Source organism: Chenopodium album, chromosome 18 (assembly GCF_948465745.1).
Source record: "Chenopodium album chromosome 18, dcCheAlbu1.1, whole genome shotgun sequence".
NCBI lineage: Eukaryota > Viridiplantae > Streptophyta > Magnoliopsida > Caryophyllales > Amaranthaceae > Chenopodium > Chenopodium album.
In genome coordinates, this window is record NC_137851.1 from 29,479,027 (window position 1) to 29,491,247 (window position 12,221).

General features: G+C 39.7%; 1 protein-coding gene across 1 annotated transcript; it reads left to right on the forward strand.

The window, feature by feature from the left end:
• Positions 1-3,044: 3,044 nt before the first annotated feature.
• On the forward strand, positions 3,045-3,875 carry LOC145592040 (uncharacterized). The gene has a single exon (XM_081648506.1). It carries the CDS (start codon positions 3,045-3,047, stop codon positions 3,873-3,875), a length of 831 nt encoding a protein of 276 aa, XP_081504632.1.
• Positions 3,876-12,221: the final 8,346 nt, after the last annotated feature.

A 12,221-nucleotide genomic window follows, 5' to 3' on the forward strand; every position in this document is an offset into this window, starting at 1 on the left:
TTTTGCCCGTGCGAGACTAAAGGCTTTCTCAAGTAAGAGCTCGGGGGTACGAGCAAAGCACGCGTCAAAGGTAATTAATCTTTTCTTAATTCTTGTTAATTTAGTTAATTATGTCTTGTGATTATATTAATTGTGAGTGTGATCTTGGCTCGGGTTTTCTTCTGCGATGAGTTGGACTCATCAATACCCAACAGCTATCACGTGCAAAGGCTTCGGAGCCACCCTGTCAGGTCTAGCCCTAACCTAGTTCATTAATTTAGATAATGGGACTATTCGATCTTTTGAAGGAATGGTGAATCTATTCAAGATCCAGTTTGCCAGCAGCAGGAAGATCCAGAAGCAATCTTCAGACCTGTACTGTGTTGTATAGAGGCATGGAGAATCCTCGAGAGATTATCTTAACAGGTTCAACAGGGAGAAGATCTGGATACACAAGTGCGATGCTCCTACAACTATTGAGGCATTTAGAAGGGGCTTACTAGACTATAGCGAGCTCTATAAGGAGTTAACAAAGTATCCCTGTGCAACCTTCGAAGACGTGCAAGCCAAGGCAATGGCGCAAGTCAGATTCGAAGAGGATGTGTATACAAGAAAGACCCCCGAGCCAGATCGCTCATCAAGAAGGAACAAGAACTTCCCCAGAAGAGATCATCGATTCAAACCCTATCAATGGTCCCGCTTTGACGAAGGATCAGTCAATGCTGTCGAGAAAGAATTCTTAGATTGGAGGGAAGACCCTGAACTTCCACCTAAATTGCATGAATATTGTTTCAATGTTAACCCTGCAGGTGTGATTAAGACCTTGAACAAGATGGGAGTACTGTGCAGTGGCCCAAAAAGAGTGATAGGCCAGGAGAGAGGAAAGATCCCTCAAGGTGGTGCGATTTTCATTCAGATATTGGCCATACAACCGATGAATGTGTCGTGCTCAGAAAGGAAGTTGGCTATTTGTTGAAGAAGGGCTATCTTAAAGAACTCTTGACGGACATGTCCAAAGCTTCAGGAAGAGAAAAAGAATCCAAGCAGGGTGGCCCCCCACCTCCTCCTCCAATAGTCAAAACCATTTGCTTCATATCAGGAGGGTCAGAAGTGTGCGGACTGACGTATTCAGCGGCAAAGCGTCATGCAAAGGAAAGCAGCATGGATCAGCCCGATAGAAAAGCACGGGCAAGGATGGACATCCCTATTATGTTCGAGGAAAGTGATGCGGTGGAAGGACATCATGACAGTCTAGTCATATCATTTCCAGTTGGAAATTGCATGATCAAGAGAATCCTTGTTGACAACAGAAGCTCAGCAAACATCATCATGCTCGATACTGTGAAACATATGAACATTGACGAAAAGAGCATCATCAACAAATCAACAATGCTAGTAGGATTCAATGGGGAAACTAAGAAAACAATCTGAGAAATCACATTAGCTACCTATGCAAAAGGGATTAATCTGCAAGTCAAGTTCCTAGTGATCGATAGCCTATCATCCTACAATATGATTTTGGGCAGACCATGGATACATGAAATGAAGGCTATCCCTTCCACCTATCACCAAGTCATCAAATTTCCTACAAAGTGGGGAATCCAAGAAATCAAAGGGGATCCAAAATAAGCTAAAGAATGTTATAAGATAGCTCTGAAAGCAACATCTACAGAGAAGGGATCAGCATAGCAACCAGAGGGTCAGTTGAGCCAAGAGAAACTCAGCATAGCAGAAGAACAAAAAGCAATAGAGGTCCAATTGAACCCAAAACGTCCAGATTAGAAAGTACGAATAGGATCAGAACTGAGTACAGATCTTCGTCAGCAAATATCAGAATTCTTGGAAATAGAGAAGACGTGTTTGCATGGACACACGAAGACATGAAGGGAATCTCTCCAGAGGTAATCACGCACAAACTGAACGTGGATCCAAAACATGTTCCAGTAAAGCAGAAGAGAAGAAAGTTCGCACCAGAAAGGAACAAAATCATTAATGAAGAAGTCCAGAACCTGCTCAAGACAGGAATGATCAGAGAGGTGAAATACCCAGAATGGCTCGCCAATGTTGTAGTGGTCAAAAAGAAATATGGAAAATGGAGAATATGCATTGACTTTACAGACATCAACAAGGCTTGCCTAAAAGACCCGTTTTCACTACCCCACATTGACGCCATGGTAGACGCCACAGCAGGGCATGAGCTTCTCTCCTTCATGGATGCATACAGTGGGTATAACCAGATCCTCATGCACAAGGATGACCAAGAGAAAACCGCCTTCATCACCAGTCAAGGAATCTATTGCTACAAGGTAATGCCTTTCGGACTGAAGAATGTAGGAGCAACATATCAAAGGCTAGTAAATAGGATGTTTGCAGAACAAATTGGAAGTACAATGGAGGTCTACATAGATGATATGGTAGTTAAATCCAAGAAAGCAATTGATCACGTCACAGACCTCAAAGAAGCCTTCACCTTCCTGAAACAATACGACATGAAGCTAAATCCTACGAAGTGTACATTTGGAGTGCAATCTGGAAAGTTTTTGGGGTACATGGTAACTCAGCGAGGAATAGAGGCTAGCTCGGACCAAGTCAAAGCTATCCTGGACTTAGAACGGCCGAAGTCAAAGAAAGACATACAAAGCCTCACAAGAAGGATAGCAGCGCTGAATAGGTTCATTTCCAAGTCCTCAGACAAAAACAAACTCTTCTACAACGTACTAAAGAAAAACAAAGATTTCAAGTGGGAACAAGAGCATGAAGAAGCTTTCCAGAAACTGAAGGAGTACTTAGCCAACCCCTTGATACTTTCCAAGCCAAAAGAGGGTGAACCACTCCAGCTATACCTTGCAATGTCAGAAGGTACGATCAGTGCCGTCCTCACTAGGGAAGAAGACAAAGAACAATTCCCTATTTATTACGTAAGTAAGACCTTGCTCAGTGCAGAAACTAGGTAAGCTTCTTTAGAGAAGATCATTTTAGCCTTAGTCACTGCTTCAATAAAACTGTGCCCATACTTTGAAAGCCATTCCATACGTGTACGTACAAACTATCCCATTAAAGTTATCATGAGGAAGCCAGAAATGTCAGGAAGGATGGAAAAATGGGCACTGCATCTCAGCAGGTACGACATCCAATACGAGCCTAGTACTGCAATCAAGTCACAAGCCTTGGCAGATTTCATAGCTGACTTCAGCCCAGCTCTCGAACAAGAAGCGCAAAAAGAGGTGCTAGCCCTGCAGGAACCTAAGGCCGCACAGAAATGGATACTCCATACAGACGGAGCATCAAACATACGAGGTGTAGGCTTGGGAGTAGTACTCGCATCTCCACAAGGAGATAAGATCGCACAGGCAGTAAGGTGTAATTTCAAAGCAACCAACAATGAAGCCGAGTACGAAGCACTGTTCACAGGACTGACCATAGACAGAGACATGAAGATACAACACCTAGATGCGATCTCTGACTCCTTACTCATTGTGAATCAAATCAACGGGGAATATGCAGCAAAGGATCCAAAGATGGTAGCATATCTAGAAGTAACTAAGAAACTCATCAAGGAATTCAAAATTGCGCAAGTACCTAGGAACCTAAGCACCGAAGCAGGCGCATTGGCAAACCTTGGGTCAAACATCAACCCTGACGAGTTCGGAGCTATACCTTTGGTACACGTTTTATCACCAGCTATAGAGAAAGAGTCAACCATGAGCGTTTATGAAATACAAGCAGATCCTATTGAGGAAGAAGATAGTTGGACAAAACCTCTCAAAGATTTCCTCGTAGACAAAATAACACCAACAGGGAAAATCGCAGCTCACGCACTCGCCTTAAAAGCATCTAAGTATTGCCTGATCAGCAACGTACTCTTCAAGAAGTCAGCAATAGGGCTATTCTTATGATGCCTAGAGAAACAAGAAGCGCAACAAGTCTTACAACAATCCCTACAAAGTGGAGAGTGTGTAAATCATTCAGGAGGAAGGAATTTAGCCAATAGAGCCCTCAGAATGGGGTATTATTGGCCTAGCATGAGGAAGGACATTGTAGAGTTTTCAAAGAAGTGCCTAGCATGTCAAAAACATGCACCCTTGACTCATCAACCGTCAGAAGAGCTACATCCAATACTAACGCCTTGGCCATTTATGAAGTGGGGAATGGATATAGTGAAGCTACCCCCCTCATCAGCGCAAAGGGTTTACTTCTTAGCAATGACGGATTACTTTTCCAAATGGATAGAGGCCAAAACATACAAAGACATCAAAGACAAGCATGTCATCTCATTCATCAAGAGGAACATCCTAAGCAGATTTGGCGTACCAGCAGAAATCATCACTGACAATGGATCTTCCTCATGCAATTAATTCGGAAGGAATGCATGTACAATTGAAATCATCACTGACATCAGTAACAAAACACGAAAATTCTGCAAGGAATGCAACATCTCCCTCGTCACATCCACACCAAGGTACCCACAAGCAAACGGATAAGCAGAGTCAAGCAACAAAGTTCTCATCAGCAATATGAAGAAAAGGCTAGAAGGCGTTAAAGGGAGATGGGCAGACGAACTACCCAACATACTGTGTGTGGGTAGATAGAACAACTCCAAAAGGCGCTACAGGTCACACTCCATTCTCACTAGTGTACGGATGTGAAGCAGTAATCCCAATAGAAGTATAAGTCCCTACTGTAAGATACGCGCTAATGACTGAAGACAGGAATCAAGCCGAGTTGGTACACAACTTGGATATTGTAGAAGAACTCACAGAAGACGCGAAAATGAGAATGGCAGCCTACCAACAAGAAGTAGCAAGGAGCTTCAACAAGAGTGTGAGAGCAAAAGTCTTCAAGGTAGGAGATTGGGTTCTCAGAAAGGTTTACGAGAATACAAGAGAAATAAATGCAGGAAAGCTAGCACCTAATTGGGAAGGACCCTATGAGATCATCAAAGTGGTAGGCAACGGAGCATACAAATTAAGGAATACAGAAGGGAAGAAGGTACAAAGAAGCTGGAATACATCACACCTAAAGTTTTATCATTTCTAAGGCATGCCAAAAAGCGAGGTATGTAATCACTACTCTAACCCTTTCTTGTCTTTACGAAAAAAAAACACAATAAAAAAAAAGGTACTCTTACAGCCAGATGCAACTCAAAAGGTACTCCTCCATACTCTAAAAACTTAGTCAATTCAATTTATTTTCACTACGAGTACTGACTTAAGCATCAAAGGGCCGTTGGGGAAACCCACGGCCACCCCTAACCCTGCTCTGTTTTGCAAGGACAACAATGCAGTACATTACACAGTAGAATGCAACAATATTCCCTGCAGAACAAAAAAGACGCACAGAGCACAAACATGTAATCAATACTACATCCCAACTGTACTACAACTGGAAACAAAAAAAAAAACCAACATAGCATAACAAAGTACTGAAATTACTTAGTTGCGTGGAGCAACAAAACAGAGAAAGCATCCAGCTGCAACAAGGCAGCATAAAAACAAAAATTATCCAACTACACTTAGGCAGCAACAACAAACATACTTGAAACATTTTAAAAGAAATTGTGCTGAAATACTAGGTGACACAACACCATAAAAGCTAATTTTCTCCAGTCTTATCATTAGGGACCTTCTCTTCAGGAGCAGTCTTGGCATCCTCGTTCATGTGAGAATTGACTACCTCGTCAGCAATGAACCAGGATCAGCAACCCCCTCAGGAAAAGTTATCCCAAAAGCAGCCTTCTCGACAGCATAATCCCAGGCCTTGTGCTTTCCCTGCTGGTACTCCTCCATCATTTTAAGTCGTGCCTTCCAATAGTAGTAACTCGCCATGTCCAGGGATTCATTTGCAGCAGCCTTCAGAGTACCTTTCATCTCACCAAGCTCAGTACGACATTCCTTATGCTTGGCCCTTTCACCCTTCAGAGCTTTAGAGGCTGCCTTATACTTATCAATAAGAGCGTCACGCTTCTTCTTCAAAGCGTCAAAAGTCCTGGTAAACTCCGACACCTTGTTCAAGACACCCAAGCACGATTGAAGACTCTGGACAGACAAATAATCACATCAGAACAGGTAACCCTTCATCATTGTTCTATTAAATTTTTTTGGGAGTATACCATACTTGGAAGGAATGCACAACAGCTTCCTGAGTAAGCTCAGCAAAAGTCTGTGTAGACTGACGTTCCTTAAAGGAGGGGAACAACAGATTATTTGTGTAGGGAGCCAAAGCCTCATAAGAAAAGGTAACATCAAGGTCAGCAGGCAACTCTAACTTCCTCTTGAGACCAGTAGAGCGGGGCGGAGGAGGTACAAGAGCTTTCTTCAATATGGTCGTCCTCTCAGGAACATCTTCACCAACCTTAGAAGCCTTTTGCCTAATGTGATCCATAATGGACGAGGAACTAAGCAAGTCATAAGGCCTCAATGACCTAGAAGTATCTACAGCACACACAACGACCAAAACAAAACAAATTCAACAAGGAAGCACAAAAATGTAAAAAGAACATAGGCAACCAACACACAACGCAAACAAAACAGTGACACCATTGTAAGTACAAACCACACTTAACAAAGAAAAACAAACCATGAGACATGGCAGGGGCAACCTTGTTATCAACTTCCTTGTCAGAATCAGAATCGTCCAAGTTCTCAATTTGCACAACCGCTTCAGGTTGTGTCAACTTGATGAAAGACCTCTCGTCTGCACTCAACTCGTACAATTGATCAATGAAAGACTGAGACTGGGTACGCTGCTTCAACTTGCTCACTACAAATACCACGCAAATAAGCCCAAATCAACAAAGAAAGATGACAATACAAAAGAAACAGAAATTAAAATACCTTCGGCCTCAACAGTATCAATCAGGAAGTCAGTGTCTTCACCTAAGGAATCGATCCTTACGAAGAAAAATCTATGATACCACTTCTTATCAAAGGCTTTCTCTAAATCCGTCACCAAAGGATCAACACCATCCTTCAAACGAAGACCAACCCGTCCCTTACCACTAGTCCTAATAGTATAAGGATAGCAAAGATCCCTCACATCCAAAGAAATTCCCAATTTTACACTCAAAAGATCAAGAATTCGCAAAATTCTCTAAGTCTAGGGCAACAGTTGGCAAGGCGAAACCCTAACCTTGGAAAGAAATTGGCGAAAAAGAGAGGAAAAAGGGAAGGTGTACCTAATCACAAAAGGGTATTCAAAGAAACACACCAACCAGGAGAAGTCCAGTCCGCCCTTTCCGTTGAAGAAGGAATCCTTAACATCACCCCATCAGGAAATTGCGCAACAGTGGCGATTTTCCTAACATCATCCTTCGTCCTGTGAGAAGGGTAAACATCCTTAACAGTGAAAACGTTATGAGGAACAAAGATCGGCTTCTTCACACCCTCCTCAGTCCCAGAAAACACCACTTTCACCAGAGAAAACAGATAAGAGGGAGAAAATACCTGAGAAAGAAGTTCGAAATTGGGGCGAAGAAGTGAAGTGATTTGATGGAAGCCTTCCAACCCAATAAATACTTCAAGAAAGAAACCGCTAGACACGATTAACGATGCACTTGCCTTAAAACTGTCACCCCACTCCCTTATTTTTGTTAACCGTTGAAAAAACTTCCAAATTCAAAAATATTCCAATGGCGCCCTTCTTGGTAATTTCCATCTTCAATACTTGAACATAGAAATTAGGGGCAATTGTTAGGCCCGTTTTACTAAGTATTCTAATATGCTTAGGGCACAACTAGATGATCAAAAAGCATCCAAAATCAAATAAACAACATGATTGGAACAAGTATGGCAAAGAAGATCATAAAATCAATCAAGAGGATACTTTCCAGAATACACCTGCTGAACAAGGAAAAGAGAATGAAATCAAGAAGATCTCTCTTATTTTGAATATATTCTGATATCTTTGTAACCCTAGCTGCTCCTAGGTATAAATAGCATAATTAGACATTATAATAGTCATGTACGCTCACTTATACATTAATACAAACAATATATCTTACTTATTCTCTCGGAATTGTGTCCTTGCTGATCAAGAAGCCTATCCTTTCTCTGTATTGTATCTCTAAACTCTATCTTCTTTAATACAATCACTGTTTATTGCTTTATTATTGTTCTTGGTTATTGTGTTTGATGTTTTAGGTTTGATTGTTATTACCCCTTAATCCTAAGCAAATTCCTAGATCATCCCAACTGAGATTTGCCTAAATAGAATCATTCTAAGACAAGCAAGTCTTACTTGTTGAAACCGACAAAGTAAAGAGCTATTGTTCTTGGCATAGACAATTAAACTCCGAAAGCTAAAGAGGATTCAATTACTTCAACGTTTCACAAGAATTTTAATGAATATGGCTATATTCGTCAAATGTGAACAAACTTGACCTTGTGAACCTCAAAAGTTCAGTGAATTATAGAATTGACTCTGCAAGATATCAAACAACGTCTAGATTAGATCGAACAATATTTGCTTGAGCCAAGTGTGACCATCTCAAAATTATGAAATTGAAATTTTCATAAATAAACTCCACAAAGAACATAATATGTCTTTACGGAGACCTCGATTCCATTTGAAAATGACTCGAACGATGATGGATCACATCCCTTCCTATAAAATTCTAAAAGATTTGCACAAATGACTAATGTTACACTAAACAAAATGTTAAAGCTAAGAAAGGACACCATATTTAGTTATGGATAGAAATAACTTCTAAACGTCTTTTCAAGTATATATGTCTAAGGCTCTTAGCCTCATTAGGAGCTAAGTGGCTTAATGGAAGCTAGATAGCTCAGTGGGAGCGTAATGGCTCAATAAAGGCTAAGATAGCTCAAATGAAAGCTAAATGTTTGTTTCACAACAAATTTTACCCAAAGACAATATATATACGGACATTTCCTCTAAAACCTAATTGAGAATATAGTATTTGTTGCTCTAAGTGGTGTCTTTATGGAAAGTAACACATTTCCAAAACGACAAGTGGGAGGAAAATGAACTCGATGACCATCGAGATTAGCAACAAACTAGAAATGAGAATCTCGAAAGACTCAAAGGGCTTCATGAGAATGATTGATCAAGAATACTCAAAAGGACTTTACAAGTGCCTTAAAAGAGAATTCGTTACTCACAAAACTTCAGAAAAGTTGGAGTAAGATCAACATAATCAAAGGGCTTTGAAAGCGCCTCGAAACTCAGTGTTTGATGCAATTACCCGTATAGGTATAGAATTCATCAAAGGTTTGGATTGAATCCTATAAATTTCTATTTAGTTAGAAATAAAGCTAAGACTTACAAGCATACTTTTTACTATTAGATAGTAAGGGAATAATGTCTTGTAAGAAAGCTACGACAAATCCAAATTCCGAATGATGGTTTGAGACCAAAAAATCCGAAATAGACTCCATATTTGAAAATCATGTTTGAAACTTGATTAATTTTCATGAAGGGTGAAAGACCCATCGATCGCAAATAAGTTTTCAAGGAGAAAACTAACAAATATGGAAATGTACATGCATACTTAGCTAGATTGGTTGAAAAGGATACAATTAATTCACGGCGTTGATTTTAGGAAAAATTTCTAGGAATAATCCCACCTTTAGGCCGTCCGCCCAAAATAATCCCACCTTTAGGTTATTTTTAAATACCTCTATAGTCAATCCACTCCCAATGATCCCAGGTGACTTGTAACCGATTGAGTAGGTAATTTTTTTATTAAGTTTAATTTACACGTGTTACCACGTGATTGGTCAAAAAATAAGTTTTAATTTTAATTTTGTGTTAAAAAATGATTATTAATAATTAACATTTTTTTTGAGGAAATATTAATACTTACAGTAACATTAATTAACTATTTTTAATTTTTTTTACTAAAAAAAAACTAAAATTGAAACCACCTTAGCCCTACAGTAACACCAGCCACCTCGCCGCGCCTACCACCAGCCGAAACGAGGCCCAGAGTAGTCAGTCCCACCGCGAGTCCACGACCAGACCCTTGACCCCTGGCGTCGTTCTCCGACCCTCCACTACCACTTTCCGTCGCAACTAATCCACCACAACTTGATGCAATTGATACAAAATCGCATCACAACCATATACCAAAATCAGGTTGTGCGAAGAGGAGAAGGGCCAAATTCGGGGCGTGGGGAAGGGGATGTAGCCGGAAAAGGGACCGGGGAAGGGGAATGGGGCTGGGATCGAGACAAAGAAAGGTTTTTGAAGGTTCGTAATGGGAATTCGTGGCAGTGGGAGGGAGGTTGGGGTTCGGCGGAGGGGGAGGGAGGGCGTCGGCGCTGCGGAAAAGATTCTAAGCGGTCGGTGCTGCCGGACTGGAGACTCAACAGCGTTAGCTGGATCGACGAGAACGGGCGGTAGGGAGGGTGGTTATGGCTGGTGGGGGCTTTTTCAAAAAAATTAATTAGTTTTTTCTATTTTTTCTTAAAAAAAACTTTTATTAATTTTTTTTAAATTTTTGTTACCAATCGCAGGCCGACACGTGTCAGGTGACTTGTTATAACAGGTTAGTTGACCGGTTGCGACCATTGGGAGCGGATTGACTATAAAGGTCGGATTATTTAAAAATAATCCAAAGGTGGGATTATTTTGGGCGGATGCCCTAAAGGTGGGATTATTCCGAGAAATTTTTCCTTGATTTAAATAAAAACCTGTTCACCAATCGGAATGCTCAAGTCTTTTCGTGATTATTCTAGCGAAATTGCGCATATGGAAAAATAGATACCAAAACCGCCTTCCTAAAATAGGATTTCGGAAGCGACTATGAAAATAGTCTAAGGGTTTTGAAAATCTAAATAATGATGGATTTTAAAGCAAACTCAAGAAATCTGTTATGGGATTGAAGGAAGCATTGCATATAGGAATTAGAACGTATTTTTCTCATAAAGTTAATTAAAAGGATTTGCTTATGGAGAAATATAGAAATTATTATGGATAAGAAGTTTAGTGTGAGGAAGAGTCAATCTTGTAAGGTCCAACAAGAAGTTTACGAACTCTGTTGTAAATTAACTATCAAATGCTAAACGCTTAGATTTGAAAGTATTTTCAACAGTGGACTAAGCAAAAGGCGACATTTAGTACATATTGGGAATTAAGATCTATTGTATAGACTTAATAAAATGTTTAAACGAGTAAAGAAATTTACTGTGTTAAACATGAATTGAATGACTTTGAAAGTCTTTCGACCCATATGTATAAAGCTAAGTAAATGTTTGAACTAAGTACAAGCTAGGCAAATACGAAGTCAAACAAGGACTCTAGTAGAGACTTTCAACTGTATCATATAGCAAACATTTTACCAAGACTCGGTGAAACTGGATGAGCTAAAAGGTCACATGAATGGAATAAAATTGAGAATAATTCTGCAATTGAAACCATTATGTATTCTATGGAGTCGTCACACAATTTACATGCTTAGAGCATGAGAAGTATAAAGTACCAATCAAAATAAATCTAAGAAATGGATCGTTAAATTATGATCAAGAACATCCAAAGTACTTGGATAAGTAAAAGGGATGGGTTCTTGACGTATGGAAACAAATATAATTTGAGAATTGATGTTGCAAGCACATCCTTAGGAAGGATCAAGATCCTTAACAAGGAAGTCGTTTATAAGCACGAGCTAAAATGGGTCGTGGCTTGAGAATGGTAACATGGACGTGCATCCATGTGTAATGTGCGGAAATTTAAGGTAAATTTCCATGAGCGCAAGTGATTAGGGTATCCCAAATCACTGTGACCCGTTTGGAATAAAATCCAAGCAAATTAGAGCACCATTAGGAAATTTACTTAAATATATGTTGAGAATATGGTTGCCTTAAAAGCAATAATAAGAAAGTTGTTTAATGGAAAGGTCGCTGTTGAACGTTGATGATTGTAGGTTGTCAATTTGAAGATCTCAAATCATGAAAATGAGTGGGAGCCATCAGTTGGACAATAAAATCCTAAATCACATATAATCCGTAACACTTTCAAATTTTATCATCGTATTATTAAAAGTATTCGATAATGAAGATGCTACGATCTGCAAAGTAATTATAACTAAACCTATGCAATAAGTGAACAACAACATTCACAATTGTATGAAAGAAATCAAGCATATTAAAATATGGGTATGATTTCTATTAATTTTTTGTGAAGATTATTACTCTTAAAACATTTTCGGAAACCCATTTATCATAAGATGAAGCGTTGAAAGGTTTCATAGTGGAATAAAAAATTTACTAATTATTCCACAAAAC

Excerpts from the sequence above, each read along its gene's own strand:
- LOC145592040 (XM_081648506.1), top strand. The coding sequence starts at position 3,045 with ATGAGGAAGCCAGAAATGTCAGGAAGGATGGAAAAATGGGCACTGCAT.